The sequence below is a fragment of the Megascapheus bottae genome, chromosome 17, assembly GCF_031878675.1.
Source record: "Megascapheus bottae isolate mThoBot1 chromosome 17, mThoBot2.hap1, whole genome shotgun sequence".
NCBI classification, from domain to species: domain Eukaryota; kingdom Metazoa; phylum Chordata; class Mammalia; order Rodentia; family Geomyidae; genus Megascapheus; species Megascapheus bottae.
This window is the reverse complement of record NC_143525.1, coordinates 36,063,779-36,082,396: the sequence shown is the minus strand read 5'-3', so window position 1 is coordinate 36,082,396 and position 18,618 is coordinate 36,063,779. Positions and strand designations below refer to the sequence as shown.

At 46.5% G+C, this 18,618-nt stretch overlaps 1 protein-coding gene across 7 annotated transcripts in view; it reads right to left on the bottom strand.

Moving 5' to 3' along the window:
- Positions 1-245: 245 nt before the first annotated feature.
- Atp6v0a1 (ATPase H+ transporting V0 subunit a1) overlaps positions 246-18,618 on the bottom strand; it is a 48,393-nt gene continuing 30,020 nt past the window's right edge. For 2 of the 7 annotated variants that reach the window (XM_090350905.1, XM_090350907.1), the window contains exons 15-23: positions 18,457-18,575; positions 17,438-17,654; positions 16,491-16,598; positions 15,621-15,695; positions 11,898-12,005; positions 10,918-10,935; positions 6,400-6,517; positions 5,927-6,098; positions 246-437 (exon numbers count right to left, since the gene is read on the bottom strand). In XM_090350905.1, the coding sequence (XP_090207031.1) occupies positions 344-437; positions 5,927-6,098; positions 6,400-6,517; positions 10,918-10,935; positions 11,898-12,005; positions 15,621-15,695; positions 16,491-16,598; positions 17,438-17,654; positions 18,457-18,575 (1,029 nt within the window). In that variant the 3' untranslated portion in view covers positions 246-343. The remainder of the gene's footprint in view (positions 438-5,926; positions 6,099-6,399; positions 6,518-10,917; positions 10,936-11,897; positions 12,006-15,620; positions 15,696-16,490; positions 16,599-17,437; positions 17,655-18,456; positions 18,576-18,618) is intronic. The other 5 variants (XM_090350908.1, XM_090350910.1, XM_090350909.1 and 2 more) reach the window with 3 other exon arrangements.

The following is an 18,618-nucleotide window of genomic DNA, read 5'->3' as shown; positions in this document are numbered from 1 at the left end:
GCAGCCTAGAAGGCGCTGCTCGCCCAAGTGGACCCACAGACTGGCTGTCACTGGAAGGTGAAGGGCTGTGGCTGGATGGAAGCTAGGAGGACAATGCTGATGCCCATTGGGCATGAACACCAGAACCAGCTTCCCTCTAGAAAATCTGTACATGACACACAAAATCTGGGGGGTGGTGAGAGGCCCAAGGGCCACCTCTAGCTAAATGACTCACAGCTGGGGCAGGGATGGCAAGGGTGACACAGGGCCCTGGTGCCCAGGGATCATAACAGGCAAAGGGAACACAGCTAGTCGTGGTGGAGAGAGGGTACCTGGGGCATATGCCTCCCCAGCCCCCAGGGGCTCACTCATCAAACTTCCCTTCCCGAATGTGCTCAAAGGAGAAGGGCAGGAACTTGAAACCGGTCCCACTGTAGAATTTATTCTGGAATTCAACCCTGGAAAGAAGTTAGAGAAAAGTGGTCATTCCATGGCTTTTCATTGTTTTCTTTGGAAGACAAGGTCACACAAGGTTTCCCAGGCTGGCCCTGAACTCCCAAGTAACTAAGGCTATAGAGGGATGCCGCCATACCAGCTCACAGAAACCCCTTGAAGCTTTTTGGGATTTCATCTGGATTAGAAAAATGTCCCATATACACTTTCTTCCAAGACTCTTTCCTGAGTGAGTAATATTCTCAGGACTGGCTTTGCCTTTTGGGGGGGGGCGAAGGGAGGAGAAGGTGGGGTGTTTGCAGTTCCAGAGGCTTAAACTGAACTCAAGGGCTGGGCACCGTCTCAAGCTTCATTTTGCTCAAGGTTAGCGTTCTTCCACTTGAACCATAGCTCCACTTCTGGCTTTTTTGATGTTTACTTGGAGATAAGCTCATGGGCTTTCCTACCTGGGCTGGCTTCAAAGTGCAATCCTCGGGTCTCAGCCTCCTGAGAAGAGGACCAGCTTCTGAAGCCTGAACAGCCCTCAATAAAAGTTCAGCAGAGGCTGAGGGGATGAGCTTGTCCTCTCTCTGCCCTGCTAGGCAGAAGGTGTACTTATGCAGAAGTCTGTAGATGAGCGTGCAAAAGGCACTGGGTAGTTGGCAGCAGTGAAGTTACTAGAGCACAGCCCTCCTTGTAAGGGTTCACACGGCTCACCTCTAAAGGAAGCCCCTCTAGGGACCCTGGGCAAACACAACTGTTCTTAAAGGGAGCTACAAGTGAATGTTGAAGTTGTTCAACTTTGGAGAGGAAATTCCCAGGAAAGGGGGAAGTTAGGAGGGGAAGCCTTCTCCAAGCAAAAATATTCTCCCACTACAAAAACATCTGAGAAAGAATTCTTCTCTGGGGACTAGAAGGAAAAACAGGGCCTTAACTCCTTTCCCAGGCCATTGGGCATCCATCCCTGCTTGTCTCCTCTGGGGGCTTTCAAACTCATAGGGGCAGGAAGAAGCTCAGAGCAGGACTTCCTCCAGCACACACCCATGGAGGGCTGCCCACGAGCCAAAGAACCACCAAATATGGACAGAAGCAGGCATGATTCAGAGGAGACAAAAGCCAAGGAGAGCTGCTCTGAGGCATAGTTTCCATTTGGCATGCTGTCTCTCTTAGGACAGACACCATAACCCTTGTAAGAACAGGCAGGAAGCCAAGCGCGGGTGGCTCATGCCTGTAATACTAGTTATTAAGGAGGCTGAGATCTGAGGATCACGGTTCAAAGCCAGCCCCGCACGAAAGTCTGTGAGACTCTTCTCTCCAATTAACCACCAGAAAATCAGAAGTGGTATTGTGGCTCAAAGTGGTAAAACATTAGCACCCAGGCCCAGAGTTCAAGCCCCACAACCGACTAAAAAAAAAAAGAAGAAAAAGAACAGTCAGGGATGGGGGCTGCACTGGCCTTATTACAGCTCTATCAGCCATCCTCTGCTTCAGCTGGGGCCCCTTCCACAGGGAACACAGGATCCAAAGAGGAGTTCAATGGAGCAAGAGCAGTTCCAAGCCAGCATCGGAATTCACCCACACCCCACATTTCTAAAGAGTCCTGCCCAGCCCAGCTACCCAGGCTACTTCTGGAGGAGGCTGGTGGAGAGTGGGGTAGGGCCTTGCTTCTCACTCCTTTCCATCTGAATGTTCACATACAGAATCCTCATTTCCCAATGGGGCAAGGGGAGTAGAAGCATGGCTTTCGGAGGGTTGTGGGGTCACCCTTTGGCTCTCCTTTGCTTGACTCCTCCTTGGAATGGGCAGATGGGCTCCCCCTCAAGCCAATTCCACACAGCCCTTCCCACCAGCGACTGCTTAAATCGGTGATCTTCAGGTGGGGCACCACTGCCGGGTTATCCTTGTTTTCTGCCATGCTGGGGATTGGAACCCAGAGCTTTGCACATACTATCAGGCACTCTACCATTCAGCTCTACCTGCAGCTCAACAACAACTTGATTTCTCCTTTCTCTAGTGGTCCTCAGGTCAGCTCCTAGCTCAGATGCAGAAAGCAGCTTCCATCAGTCTCTCCACCCATTTCCCCCGAGACAGGGAAGTGCATGCTTCCTAGGAAAGGGGACATGGAGTCTCCTGGGAGAGAAAGCTCTTCCTATACAGGCTACTGCCTGGCTCTGCCCAATTACTGACACGCACCTCCAGTTTCTAACTTGCGAGGAGAGCTTCGAGAAGCCATATAGGGTTCTCTATCTCCCCTTCCAGAGCAGCCATTTGGCAAAGGATATCTAGTGACCAAGAGGGACTAACAGAGGCCCCAAAGAGCTCATCCTGCCACCTAACAGGACACCTTATTTCTCTGACTGGGTAAAGGATGAAGGAGATCTAGAGCCTCTCCACTTTCTGGTGGGGTGACGGGAAAAGCAGTTTTCCTTCTCTGGATCTGTTGGATTAAGTATGAAGATGTCTATGTTGGCTGACAGGACAATCAGCAGCAGTGCCCCCAGGCCACTTTTCACAGGATGAGCTGTCCCCACCCCTTATCAGAGGGCCCGGCTCTGAGTTTCTGCCTCTGTAGCCCTCGACAATGGGGAAGACCCAAGAACCCAGAGCACACATTTGGCCAGAAGAGGGAGCAAAATCGCCACTCATTTCACTCACTTCTGGTAGTGGAGACTCCCCAGCTGTGCCACAGTCACCAACCCTCCAAAGACAGAATTCTGAAAGCTTCATAAAGGAGGTTTCCACTATTTTTCAGCTTCTGTCCAGTACTTCTACCATAAAGCAGGCAAATGAATAAAAGTGCAACATGTACAGCAGGCCCTCTCCTTGGAAACTATACCCAAGGGACATTCGGTGTACCCTCTGCTTCCTTTGGGGTCCCCCTTTTTTTCTAAGCAGCTAAAAGCAATTTCTTTCTGGCATACCCTAAACCAGGTCCTCTCTTTCCGGCACACTTGAGTAAGATGTGACAGATACTTGGTCTGGGCACCATTACCTATTTACTCACAACAACCCTGTCCTCTCTCCACAGGAGACAAAGGCAGATACAGAGAGGTGCTGTTCTATCTGTTCATGGCCACCTGTCTGGTGTGGCAGGATTGGGATGTGAACCTAGGTCAGCCTTCCTCAGAAGCCTATTCCTTTAGGAAGACAGGAGGAGACAACTTCTCTTGAGGGTCACAGGTGAGCCTGAAGAAATAATTCTTCTGGCAATAAAACCTGGCATCTAAAATTGTCTTAGCTTACTCTGGTGAGAAGGCCCATGCCTGGGTGCTCTTCCCCAGGACACAGTGTGCTTGCTTCAACCACGAGTCTTTGTTCTAGCCTTGAGCAGTACTCATTCTGTCCAGAGCGTACGACCCTCAATTATCAGTTGGAATCAAGGTAGGGTGGTCACTGTTCTGGGTCCAGGGCTCAGGAGATAGAGACATGGACAGGAAAGTAAGGAGACCACGAGGGTCAAAAAAAGTGAGTCATCACGGGCTGTTCCACAGACATTCCCTCTTCCGGAATAGCTGATAAGCTGCCAGCAGTATGAACATACACACACACACGCACGCACACACACCATGGCGGCTCCGAAGTAAACAATCGCAGTGGATGAGGAGGCCAGGAGGGGAGGAGGGCCAGCTGATAAGCTGCCAGCAGTATGAACACACACACCATGGCGGCTCCGAAGTAAACAATCGCACTGGATGAGGAGGCCAGGAGGGGAAGAGGGCCAGGCCAGAGAAGGCGATGTGTAGAAGCACAGAAGAAGCACCAAGAGCAGCTTTTGGGGGAAGAGTGGTCCCAACCAAACTTCACCCTTCTTTTCTCTCAATCATTTAGCAAAGCCACCTAGAGAATCTGTGAGAGGCCACAAGAAAAATGGGGTGTGGAGGGGGAAGAGACTTAAATGGGCTAGACAATGGAGGACTCCCAAGAAATGGTCACTGTATCCTTTTGGCCTTGAAATCACTACCACCACACATACCACCTCACCTGAGGTTTCTGATTAGGGTCAATGACCCTTTCACCTATAGAACAGTATATGTTTAGGGGAGAGGGAGGAGATTCGTATGGAAACATGTTCCAGAGCTTCTAGAGTCTGCTTTTTGGTTTTTTTTTGCCAGTCCTTGGGCTTGAACTTATGGCCTGGGCACTGTCCTTGAGCTTTCTCAAGCACTCTACCACTTGAGCCATAGTACTGCATCTGGCTTTTCTGTGTATGTGGTACTGAGGCATCAAACTCAGGGCTTCACGCATGCTAGGCAAGCACTCTATCACTGGGCCATGCTCCCAGCCCTAGAGTCTGGGTTTTGAGCTCCCAAAAGAGAGCATAACATAACATAAGGCATAACATAAAGGAGAAAATGGAGGTTCAAAGAGGGAGAGTCTGTTTTTTAGTATCAGTACGTTCTTTTTGTGTGTGTGTGTGGGTTATGGGGCATGAACACGGCCTGCGCTGTTCCTGAGCTCTTCAGCTCAAGGCTATGGCCCCACCTGTTGAACTACAGCCCCACTTCTCATTTTCTACAGGATAACTGGAGATAAGAGTCTCAGGTCCTTTTGTGTCCATGCTGGCTTTGAACCTTGATCCTCAGATCTCAGCCTCCTGAGTAGCTAGGATTACAAGAAATGTACACAGCATATACTGATACTATCTGGAGCTATAGGCTCATGCCTATAATCCTAGCAACTCAGGAGGCTGAGATCTGAGGACTGCAATTCATAGCCAGCCCAGGCATGAAAGAGCAGGAAAGTCCATGAGACTCTTATCTCAAAAAACCGAAAGTGTGCTGTGGTTCAGGGCTAGGGCTAGGGTGGCAGCCTTGAGCTGAAGAGCCCAGGGACAATGTGCAGCCCAGAGTTAAGTTACACAACTGACAAAAAAAAAAAAAAAAAAAAAAAGAGGAAATGTTTATGTGAAATTCAAACTTAACTGAGTGTCCTATAGCTGATTTGAAATCACAGCCACAGCGAAGACAAGACCTGGGCTTTCCCATTCTCCTCTATAGCCACTAAGAATCACACTGAAGAAGACCCACCTCAGCCTGCCCTTCTGAAGTACCAGCTACACAAGGAGACCAGGAGCCCCCACCCCACAGTAGAGCTGCCAGAGTCCTAACCAGACCAAAGAGCACTGGCACAGGGCCAGAGCTGGGAGGCAGTACTCTTGAGCTCATTCCTCGACTGTCTACTCCTGTATTGCTTGTGCTGCTCTGAGGACGGGAGTTACATGTCAGAAAAACCACTTACACACAGAACACAAATCCCATCAGATTTGTAGGTGCTAAAGAATGTTAATGGCAGAGAGTGGAGAGCCTGACCACACTCATAGGGAATTCTCCCTGGGACCCAGAAAAAGATGAGCTGGGCTTCTCTGTGGCCTTTTTCCAAGGCTCAATGCCAAGGTAGGTGCTGGGGTACTGCCAAGAGCCAGCCCTTCCCTCAGCTTCCATGTAGGAAAGCTGTTCACTCCCTTCTGTTGAGGACCCTGCCCTCCCCCTGCACACCCCACCCCGGCTGCTCTTACCAGTGTAACCGCAGTGCGTGGAGGAAGGCCGAGAGGCCCTCCATGATGAGCAGGATGGCCACAGTCAGGGTGGCAAAGGTGGCAAAGATGAAGAAGAGGGCCAAGCTTCCAGCCAAGCTCTTTACACTCAGGCCGATGTGGATCACCATGGTCCAGAGCACCTCAGACAGCTCTGCGGGAGACACAAAGCCCAGCTCAGGCTGGCAAGAGCTAGTTCAGACTGCTACTGCACTCTGCTGTCCCTCACCTGGAGGGCTTCTTGCATCCTGAATTCCTTCAGTTTTGGTGGCATCACCATGGCTGGCTGACCTGGCAGAAGTGCTGATTCTACTCTGTACTCTGTCACCTGGACTCAGGAGCTGGAATAAGTCCAGAACCCCTCTGTGATCTCCATGCTGGGGGAGACCTCACTCAACTAAGGGAGTTGCCAGGAGTGGAAACTGCAGCTCCGGACTGGAGCGAAATCTACTCACGTGCATGCGCGAGGCTGAGGGCCCAGAGGCGCAGGTAGGATGCTGTGTTGGAGATGCAACCCAGGCAGTACTCGATGGTGTGAATGGCCTGGTGGACCATGGTGTCCCCAAAGTCAAACTGTCGTGGGAGGAAATCAGAGAGAATCTATGAGGCCAGGGCAGAGGACCATACTCCTCACGTGGTTGGCATCTTACCTTGGGAGGGCCTGGGAGCATCTGGTGTTGACGTTGGGTGACTGCAGAGATGACTCCTTCAGAAAGCCTGCCTGGCCAAGTCCCAACCCCAGGACTCCCAACCTCTCAGCAAACCACACTTCATCGTATCTTTTTTTTTTTTTTTTGCCAGTCCAGGGGCTTGAACTCGGGGCCCCGGGACTTTCTCAAGACTAGAGCTCTACCACTGTTTTGTTTTTTTTTTTCTGTGTATGTGGTACCAAGCAATCAAACCCAGGGCTTCATGAATGCTAGGCAAGCACTCTACCCCTAGGGCACACTCCCAGCCCTGAATCATATCTTAATGAGATCCTTCCCAACCTGTTTGCTCTTCTTGCTGGGCACTGAGCTCCACAGCGGGGTACACACTGGGTCAGGACTACCAGTGGACCCTACCCAGCAGCTTCCTACCTCAAGGTGATGCTGGCTGGGAAATGAAAACCAGGGAATGTGGCAGTGGCAAGCACAGGCACAGACAGGCTGGAAAATGCCTGTCGAAGTCTAAGTCTCTACAGACTCTTATCCTTTTCACAGCTCCATGATGTCAAGACATTTTCCTTTTTCTTTTGTGACTTCTGAAGATTAAGGAAATTCTGGACACATCTTAAAATTCTCCCATAGGTGGCCGGTCCGCTTATCTTGTGCAATCCCCACTACCACCTCAGGATCTTTCTTTGTCTTCCTCTCAATATTAAGAATTATTTCTAGGAGGAGGAGGTGGCCAGGTCTGGTGTTGAAGGCTGGTGATCCAAGCACTGGGAAGGCTGAGGCAAGAGGATGGAAAGGATGGAGGCTATCTGGGCCATATAGTGAGAATCTGTATTAAAACATAAAAAAGGGGCTGGGAGTTTGGCCTAGTGGTAGAGGGCTTGCCCAACATGTATGAAGACCCGGGTTCAATTCATCGGTACCACATACATAGAAAAAGCTAGAAATGGGGCTGTGGCTCAAGTGGTAGAGTGCTAGCCTTGAGAAAACTCAAGGACAGTGCTCAGGTCCTGAGTTCAAGTCCCAGGACTGGAAAAAAAAAAGGTGGTTGGATGCTTGTGGCTCACACCTATAATTCTAGTTACTCAGGAAGCTGAGATCTATAGATTGTAGCTTGAAGCCAGCACAGGCAGGAAAGTTCCTAAGATACTTATCTCCAATTAACTACATTAAAACTAGAAGTAGAAAGCTATGGCTCAAACTAGTGGAGCACTGGCTTTAAGCATAAAATGAGCATAAAAGCTCAAGGCCTGAATTCAAGCCCTAAGACTGACCAAAAAAAAAAAAGTGGTCACCTAGGAGTTTGCTTTTAGAACTGCATCAAATAATCCTAGCTACTCAGGAGGCTGAGATCTGAGGATTGCAGTTCAAAGCCAGCTGGGGCATGAAACTCTGTAGGACTCATATCTGCAATTAACCACCAGAAAACTGGAAGTGGCACTGTGGTTCAAAGTGGCAGAGTGCTAGCCTTGAGCTGAAGAGCTCAGGGATAGCGCCCAGGACCTAAGTTCAAACCCCATGACCACCACCACCAACAAAAAGGAATGTTCTAGAAGTACCGAATAAAGCAATCAACAGCCCACCAAAGACCAGGAGGTTGTGGTGGTCACTTCCAGAGCTGCTCCTAAGAGGCCAACCCAGCACAGCCATGGGTCTACAAGCTCTAAGACTCGGCCAGTTGCCCTGGCCCTCAGCTCAGGGTCTACACTGTAAAGCTATAAGGATAAGGCCAGTGGGGAGAGGGCCAGCTCCAGCAAGTTAGCATGTTAGGAAAATGCCTTGCTTCTTCTCACCTCTGTTCATACCTCATGAATTTCTGTGCTTTTCCTCTCTTTAAGTTTCTTGCCCTGAAAAGTACCCCATCACCTCCCCTCCCCCCGCCCCAGCTACCCTTCCCAATTCCTCCTATAAATGCTGCACTTCAATTCAGGTTGCTCAGTTCTTTCCTCGGTCACTTCTGATTACAAGGTGTCCATGCCTGCAGACTGCTCCTCTCCCACCCTACAACTCTACAGCTGCAGTGCCCATGTGCCTGGGTCAGTGTCAGCCCCAGATCCACAAGTCCCAAGGCTTCTTATACCCCAAATGACCTCAATTTTATTATACCTGATCTCTGCCAATCTCTATTCTCACCTCTCACCAGTCTCCCAACTCCAGCCAGTTCCAGCCACACTTGAACCCTTGCTCAGCACAGGATGGGCCAAGTGACCCCAAGATTCACTTCATTTTTGTAACACTATGGACATTGGTGAGTCTATTCCCTTCCTTTCTCTCTCCCTACAGACTCCTGGTTGGCCTAATACAGCTCAACACTTGCTCCCAGAGGGAATCCTCTCCTGGTCTCCTCACTCCACTCTGTCAGGTGCTTTTTCTGTGCTGTTACAGCATCCTGGGCACACATCTATTGTATCTGTTGCCCTGGCTCTTCCAACATTCTGCATGGGAATCCTTAAAGGCAAGGACTACTTTTCTTCTGTTTCTACAGCACTGGATGTAGTGAGTGCCTAATACATGGAGGTGAAGGAACGCAAAGATGGATGGGTGAGTGTATAGATGGGCTGGTGAATGCACTTGCTGAGATGACAGTGGGGGTAGGAACACTGACTCTTGTTGAGTGGTTACAGATTTCTTAAGATACCAGGGACCTGGCTCTGGTTTGCAGCTGGCTGAGTGCCTCCTAGAGAAAGGGAACAATGCCCTATGTGAAACAGTTTTTATAGCCAAGCAAAGTGGGAACATTCTAGTAGACTGAACTTTTTTTTTCTTTCAAAAGGATCTATTTTGTTTGAAATCATTAAGCCATTGCTAATTATCTACATTTTCCTGATAAAAATGTTATCTGAATACTGAAGACTCACACCTATAACCCTAGTTACTTAGGCGGCTAAGATCCAGTATGATCATGGTATAAAGCCAGGCCAGAAAAGTCTTCAAGACTCCTTCTCCAAAATAACCAGCAAAAAGCTGGGCTGGATACATGGTTCAGGGGAGTAGAGTGCCAGACCAGCGAGCTACCTGAATGAGCAGAGGCTAAGTTTAAACCCTAATATCAGTTATGACTACTAAGGAAGCCAAGGGACTTGGACCTGAGCAAGCTGGGTGGCTGGAGGCTGGGAAGGCTGAACTAAGTCCATCATCTCCAACCCTCAGGGATATGGCTATGAATGAGAACACTGGTATTAGATGGTTGGCTGAACCATTCTTATGATGACTATAGAACCATGAGCTCAATGAAAAAGATATGTTCACTGCAGTGTTGCTGGAGATAGTGGTGCTGGGAGAGGGTTGGGCTCTTCACCAACATGGAATACTGCCTCCCTAACCCCCTGCCATGCAACGCATGTCAGCCAGCAACTGCATAAATGAGAGGTCCAGAAACAAAGGATGTCCTTGAAGCCAGCAAAGGAACCTCTCCAGACTTCACAAAGAGTAAGCACTGCCTGTTTATACACAGAACAGCAAAGGTTTTCCCATTCCATCCTTCTGCCCTTTAGGATCAGGAGAGCCAAGAGCGGGAAAGGTTGAGTTCATAAGTCTAGGGACTTTAGAGAGAAGTTTTGGGGAAAGATGCAAACAGTGCAGCAAGGCTTTGTAAAAACTCAATGCAAAACATATGTTGCTAAATGAATTACTGTCCAGCTCGAAGGCCGTGCACTTTAGACATGGCCTAAATAATTCAGTCCAATTTCTTTCGATTCTGCAATTTTCCATATGTGCCTGAGGCATGAACTCTTCCCATGCAGATAGATTATTTTTCCCAGGATGCATCTGAGAGGCAAAACCTCCTTTTGAGAGCTGTCTGCTTCTCACTTAGGTCACATGGAGGTAGAGCTGACCCTAAGCAAGGGTGTATGCGGTCTCAAGCTGAAGCATCAGCAAGCTGATGAGGGCAGCAGGAAGAGGCAGGCTGCATCTCAAATAGGGAGGAAAGGTAAGCTTTGTTCGTGAGCACTCAAGAGGAGCAGGGCAGAGATAGCTATCACAGGAGGGGAAGGTGGAGGCCCATGGGACTTAACCCTGAGGAGTCACTACAAGAATGCCAGTTCAGACATTACTTGCAGCTCCTCCAAAGCCACTTTCAGAGGTATTAGATCAGCAAAGTCAATGACACAAAGACAGAGATGACCAGCATGAGATGCAGTTAATGGAGATGAGCTTTGTCAGAACACAGGCTCACAAACTGGTTAGACATGGCCAATGAAATGCAGGATGCACAGGGTCATGTGTGCGTGGCCCTGGGGTGTGGCAGGGACAGCAGAGTGATCACAAGGATGGGAAAAGAGAAGCTCTAGATAAACATGAAGGCTTTGGTCTTACCACTTCATCCTCGGTAGGCTTGAAAACACAAATCAACACTTAGTGGGAAGCCACGCCACAAACAAGATCACAAGTTATGAGAACATACCTTGGGAATAACCAGTAATATTAAATGGGCCTAACATGTCAGAAGCAGGCCTCCTTAGCAGATACAGGGAGTTAGAGCATTAAGTCACATAGTTTTAAAAGGCACCCTGACAGTTGGCCTTAAAAAAAAAAAATCAGACTCAAAGTGGGCAGATAGACTCAATAGTCCAAGCTGGGTCCTCCATCTCCTTTCTATCTTATTTGCTTTAAAAAGAACATGATGAGTGGATGAGGTTTAATAGTTATGTTTGGAGGCTTTGTGCTCTGAGTAGCTGGTCAAGGAGAGTGGATTCAACAACCGGTAATAGAGGTAGTGACTGAAGAGAAAGACCAGCTTGACCTGACTTGTTTCCACTCTCCCTGTAAAAGAAGGCAAGTAACTACAACAGCAAAAAAAAAACAAAAACAAAACAACAACAACAAAAAACTCCAACAAAATACCTGCAATAAGAACACATCAGAGAGGCAGGCCTTAAAAGCTATCAGTGATTACAGCTGGTAAGTAGTGTAAGTAGAATAATACTCAGAAAGATCAAGGAATGAGGAAGCTATCCTAAGCGCTCTGTGCTTCTGGTAACAAAAGCTGGGATGCTGGGTGCTGATTGGGCCAAGGAGAGCGGTTAGTAATTAAGGTCACATGCAACAGGAAAATCAAGAAGAGCAGAGCAAAGCTTCTTCGGGCTCCTTGGATAACACCAAGAGCTTGGAGAGAGGCCTGCTGTGGTGCCCTAAGTGGCCCAGAAGGTGAGCAACTACGAGTATTTTCTTTTCTTTTCTTTCTTTCTTTTTTTTTTTTTTTTAAGGAGAAGACTGATGTGAGACTCTTAGGAAAACAGGACTAGACTGACCCGACCGAGGTGGAAGGAAAAGATGCCCACAGCGCTGGATCTTACCTCTTCCGCGTCCTCTGAATGGGTGGAGAGCTGGTCATGCTGAATTATCTCAGCATCCTCCTCTGTTGGTCCGTTGCCCACCCTGATCCCACCAAAGTTGAGAGTTCCCTACACAGATGAACAGAAAGAGTAGAATTTGCCTGAGCTTTAAAGTGACATTCTGTGAGGTGGGGAAGGGTGATGGTTAGTACATACAAACCTCAGAAAGGCATACATCCTAACAACAAAAGCAAAATTCACCAACTGAACAGTTGTGGTGAAGACAAACAACTGTTCCCATCCCAACCTTGTTCCAGCCCCCACAGGTGTAACTTGCCTTTATCACATCATCTGACTTCACCAAGATACACCACTAGCCTCACCCTCGTCAAAAGGTGAACATGAACAAATTCTCCTAACAAGTGCAGCTCATCCGTAAAGCTTGCTAGGAGCCCTGTTTTACTGCAACTGAAGATTAGACTTTCTAAGAGGGAGGGTAAGTCAAATGACAGGGTAAGTTTAGTGATAAATTTCAATAGGAGTTCAAGAATCCCAGCAATCTCTCTCAAATATGTACGGGTTTCTTACTAGGACAAAGGACTCCTTAAATTGGGGAAGACAACTCTTCTACAGCTTTCTGTACATTCATTTGTGGCTAGAAAACACATGACATTAAAATTACTCTACTATAGGCATACCGGAAGGTACTGACTGAGTGTTTACTCTCCACTCTTCAGCAGTATGTCCATTCACAGAATGGCTGGGCTGGCTCAGGGACAGCCCAGGCCCAGAGTTCAAGCCCCACAACTGACAAAACACAAACAAACAAACAAAACAATTGGGCTGGAAGAGTGGCCCAAGTGGTAGTGGTAGAATGCCAGTCAAGAAAGCAAACCAAGCAATCCTGAGGCCCTAGCTTCAAACTCCCCCCCCCGAAGATCCCCAAGCAACAATAAAAACAAAACAAAAAATAATCATAAATAAAAATCCTGGGGTTTATTGAGGGAAAAGTCCTCTGGGTACAAAATCCAGGAAGAACTGAGTTAAAATGACAGCTGAGTAAAAAGGTACTTGGAGCCAGGCACCAGGAGCTGCAGTCCTAGCTACTTAGGAAGCTGAGAGCTGAGGATCGCAGTTGGAAGCCAGCCCAGGCAGGAAAGTGTGTAAGACTCTAATCTCCATTTAACCAACAAAAAGCTGGAACCAAGCCACCTGTAATCCTAGCTACTCAAGAGGCTGAGGTCTGAGGATGAAGGTTTAAAGCCAGCCCCGGCACAAAAGGACCTGAGACTCTTATCTCCAGTTAACCTCTAGAAAACGGGAAGTGGGGCTTGGCTCAAGGGTAGGACAGTAGCCCTGAGCTGAAGAGCTCAGGGACAGTGCCCAGACCGAGTTCAAGCCCCATGACCTCCTCCCCAACCCCTAGGGAGGGAAAAAAAAAAAAGAGTTGGAATTGAGCTGTGGCTCAAGTAGTAGAGGTGCTAGCCTTGAGCAAAAACGCTTAGAGTCAGTGTCTAGGTCCTGAGCTCAAGCCCTAGGACAAGAACCATAAATAAATAAATAAATATGAGTTTGGAAGGGGCTCCCTCATACTTTAGATGACTTCTGTCTAAGAAAGATATGGAGGGCTATCTGGATAGCAGCTCCTGAAAGCGTGTAAGGGGTTTGGCCAGTGTCCCGTCGTTCTCAGCATTCCCTATGGTCCTTACATGCTGCCGGGCAACCAGCTCCATTCGAATCACTTCAGAAGCTGCTCTTTAGGTCTTGGGTAGGACACAGGAAATCTTTATTTAAGAACTACTATCGTCCCACAACTGACAACAACAATAACAACAACAATAACAAAAGCACATGCATCCTTGAGAATCAATAATGGTATGGCTGGAAAGCTTTAACAAGGTGTATATGAACAATGATTAATTCTGTATCATTGTTTCTAACAGCAAAAAACTGGGAACAACCAATACATCATCCATGACAAGAGTGGTTCTCTCATTTTTGGCATATTCAAGAGAACATTCTACAGGCTACTTTACAGTGAGTACCACTATGAAACAACCTCTAAGATAAAGTTTAAACAAAAAACTAAAATCAAGGTGAATGAGTCTAAAGTTCAGTTCAAACCCAATACTACTAAACTGTTTCAATCTAAAACACAATTCCAAACATCCTGCTCCTTCTAACACACACAGATGACAGACAAAAAGCTCCCGGTTGTTAACAATGCCTCAGTATAGCAGGGACTAATGTGTCTTTGTGGTTAGTACTATAAGCACCCTCTAGCCAAGTGTAGCTGTTGCATTTTTAAATGTCAGTAGGGAATTATCTGGGTCAGAATCATAAGAATTATAAGTCACTTGTATTTCTTCCACTTATTTAATACTCTTATGGAACAAATTCAGTTTACCATGTGATTCAGATGTTTGGCCAGATATGGGAACTACTATAGCCTGAGTACTTCCAGACTGGTCACAAATGACACATGACCACTCTGAAAAGGAGGACTTCAAGTATAACAAGATTTTCTTCTTCAAAAGAAGTCCACAAAAGGACTGCAAGTATAGTAAGAACAACATCTTCTTGTCCCAGGGAGAAAAGCTCAATGACCGTGCACATTTGCTGACTGGCCATGTTAACTCAGAGTGTCACAGAAGAGATTCTAGATTTCAAAGCAATGAAATTGTCTCAGAAGCACCTTGCAGTGCTGAGGCTAGCAGGAAGACCAGAATATCAACCACAGATAGGTGTGTTTCATTTTTTTATTTGTAGGGAAGGAGACAGTAAATCCCTGATGGAAAACAATTTGAAGGAGCAAAATTAAAATTCCTGCTGATCCCCAACAAAAAAAAAAGAAAAAAAAACCATCCCTTTTACACTAGTTCTAGCAGGATGGCTAAGCAGTTTTCCAAATCTAAAATGATTAGGAGCCCATAATGAGAGAAGTAGCCATCTGTATAAACATTTCATTTTCCTCACAGGAGTACACAAGTAATCACTACTCCTGAGCTTTTACATGTTTAGAATGTGGTAGGCTGATAAGAGCACATTACAAGATGGTGGTGAAAAGAGATCTCTGAAGCAAGTATTAAAATGTGCTAAAGGTGAAAGAGCTGTTACCGAATCACAAGTTAATAACAGAAGGAGGGAAATGGAGACAGAAGATGAACTTGGTTATTACACCAGATGTATTGTACGCACAAGACACATGGGAGAGCGGAGGTTTCAATGAAACAGCTGAGGACCCAAGGGCTTCGGAGTCTCACAGTAAAGGAAACAAGTATACACTCTCACTCTAAAAAGGGTAAGTCATTGCTAAAAAGGACCAACATCAACACATCTCTCGGAAGCAGAATTCTAAAGTACAGAGAAATCAACTCAAGAATCAGAGATGGTCTAGCCTGCATGCTCACAAATCTCCAGGACAGGGTCACAGAATGCAGACACAAAAGTGGATGAATCCAAGAGCTGCCACCCTTCCCATAAGATGATGGGTCTCAGAGACAGTACAACAAGCACTGTGTTCTCATGTATATACCTGAATAGAAACTTTAGACGAATGTAAAGACGATACCAGAATCTACTCTTTAGAGGTGGAAAGCTCTTCCAGTGTTTCAATGAGTTACAAGGACACACTTCCTGAGGGCACACAAGTGCCATGCTCTCATAGGGTTAAAAAGAATTCTGCTGCACTGTTTGCCACCTCTTTCAACGAAGTGTTTGGTGTGATGGGTTTAATGCACTCACTGTTGCAGCCGCTGCTGCTTCTAGTCCCTGTTGGCTCGGGGTTGGGCTGACTGGGGCCTCCACAGGTTGCCCTTCCTGATAGTGAATGGAAGAAAAGAAAGGAGAAGAAAACAAAAGAGGGAGGGGGAAGGGGGAAGACGAATGGAGGGGACGTGGAAGGATGAAGATGGTCGGAAAAGGGAGAAGGAGCATCTTGTAACTCAGCTGCTTTCTAACAGCAGGAATAATCTTACAGCCACGTGAGAATCATGCAACAAGGTCTTTGGGGCTTCCCCAGGCAGTGCAGTAAATAAGCATTTTTGGATAGTCAGAAATTACACACTGGCCAACTTTGTAGGTATGTGTGTAGAATTCATATGCACACATACATTAGTAAATAAGTGTATGTATGCTGTTTCTTAAAAAGGAAAATAAAAATCAGTGTGCTCTAAACCAAACCTTTTTCCAGGATGTTTTGGTCAGAGAAAGTATCATGGCCTTGTTTTAAAAGAAAATGCCTCAGCATCAGTCCTGTGGTTTCCCAGGCAAACCACACGAGTTGATTCATCGTCTGCAGCTTGCATAGCCTTGCTTTGGCTGATGCTGCATATAACAGGCCTGGATTCTGCAGAGCACAGTCTTAGTAAATCGTGACCGCAAAAGGTGGCAGACACATGATTTATTCTCTCCACCTGAGCCACTCAAGGGCTCAATCCAGATCTTTGAACAACAAATATTTATTTCTCTGACTTCCACAGGCCAGTGTTCATGCTGGGATACAAAGTAAATGCATTTTAAGAACCTACAGATGTTAATCATATTCCTTGGGAAACTGCTCTGATCTTAAAAAAAAAAAAAAGCTTATTAATTCCAATGTAGGAATATACTCACCATGTGCTTCCTTCTCAGATACTGATGACGAAGGATCAGTGGCTTACACAGCAGCATCCAGGGGACACAGAGCAGGGCCACCACTACCAGGAAACACTGAATTCCTTTCTGCCATGTAAGAACAAGGCACATCACACATAAATCCATCATTCAATGCACAGCACAATTTTCCCCATTGTTTTCTTATCTATCTATGAACAACACTATCTGGTTTCTCAAAAATGATCAAAAGATAATGGAAAGTTCCAGAATTGCTCCATAAGGTGGTAATTCTAAATCACATCCTTTCTTTTTTTCCTTTTTTTTTTGGTCGATGGTGGGGCTTGAACTCTGGGCCTGGGTGCTGTCCTTGAGCTCTTCAGCTCAAGGCTAGCACTCTACCACTTGAGCTAAAACACCACTTCCCATTTTCTGGTGGTTAACAAGGTAAGAGTCTCATGGACTTTTGTGCCCAGGCTGGCTTTGAACCTTTGATCCTCAGATCTCAGCTTCCTAAGTAGCTAGGATTAGAGGCGTGAGCCACTGATACCCAGTTAAATTGCATTCTTTCTGAACACAGAAATTATACTGGATCCTCCAAAGACAAAGGAGGATGGTCTGAACTGAAGTCTGGATAGAAAGGAGTCTTCACTTGGGTCTGTTTTTGTTTTTTTCTTTTTGTCAGTTGTGGGGTTTAAACTCTGGGCCTGGAAGCTGTCCCTGAGCCCTTCAGCTCAAGGCTAGTTAGTGCTCTACCACTTTAAGCCATTGCCACTTCCAATTTTCTGGTGGTTAATTGGAGGTAAGAGTGTCACAGACTTTAGTGCCTGGGCTGGCTTTGAACTGTGATCCTCAGATCTCAGCCTCCTGAGTTGCTAGGATTACAGGTGTGAACCACCATGCCCTGCTTCATTTCACTTTTTGACTTGGGTAACCACATAGGACAGCACTCCTCTAAGTTGACACACCTGTCCAGAATACAGCATTGGAAAGCCTGATTCTGGGTAGGAAAAGAGGAACATGTTTATGAAATGGATCAGAAGGCTCGGTGCATTCTCAGATGAATGGGCATCATAGGCTGTCCACTTGTAAAAAATCAGGATAACCAAGTAGCCAAACAATGAGGACATGAAGATTACTTCAGGGATAAATCCAAAGTAGATGTTCAGAGGCTTCTTGAAATAGCTAAAAGGGAAAAGAGAAAAAAAATGTAAGAATGAACAGACTCAAAGGATATTCCATCATTGAGAGGAACAGAAGGCTCACAAGATTTCTCACACAATTCTGTCTATTACAAAGCCCTAGGTTCAATCTATAACAACAAAAACAACAAAAGAATTCACTCAGTTTGATAAAAATTGCTGAAGATTTTTTCCAAGGATTTTTATTACAATTATAAATTGTTAAATAACACATACATACTTTTGTGCAGGTTCTTGGGGCTTGAACTCAGGGCCTGGGCTCTATTCTTGAGTTTTTGTGCTCAAGGATAGTGCTCTACCATTTGAGCTCCAGCTCCACTTTTGGCTTTTTTGTGGTTAACTGGAGACTGGGCGCTGGTGGCTCATGCCTATATTCCTAACTTCTCAAGAGATATGATGATCATGGTTCAAAGCCAGCTTCAGCAGGAAAGTTTGTGAGGCTCTTATCTCCAATCAATCACCAGAAAACTGGAAGTGATATTGTGTTTCAAAGTGATAGAGTGTTAGCTAGTCTTGAGCAAAACTGCTCAGGGATAGTTCCCAGGGCCTGAGGTCAAGCCACATGACCACCACCACCACCAACAACAAAAGAGACTCATGGTCTTTTCTGCCCAGGCTGGCTTCGAACCTGGATCCTCAGATCTCAGTCACCTGAATAACTATGAGTTACTGGGTACTCATTTAAGATCTTGGTATTTTTACAAATTACTTCTACAATACCGAATCAGGTTCTGAGTTACTGATCCACAAAGATGTTTTATGATGACGAGAACAGAGTGACTCACATATGATTGAAAAGGCTCAGGCTGACTCCAAACATCATATGGACAATACCAAGAATAACGGACATCTTCATCTTAAAGGAGTTGAGGAAGGTCAGTTTGTTGGTTGCAATGTTCCAAATCTATAACCCAAGAAAACAAAAGGTACCAAAGAATTCTCCAATA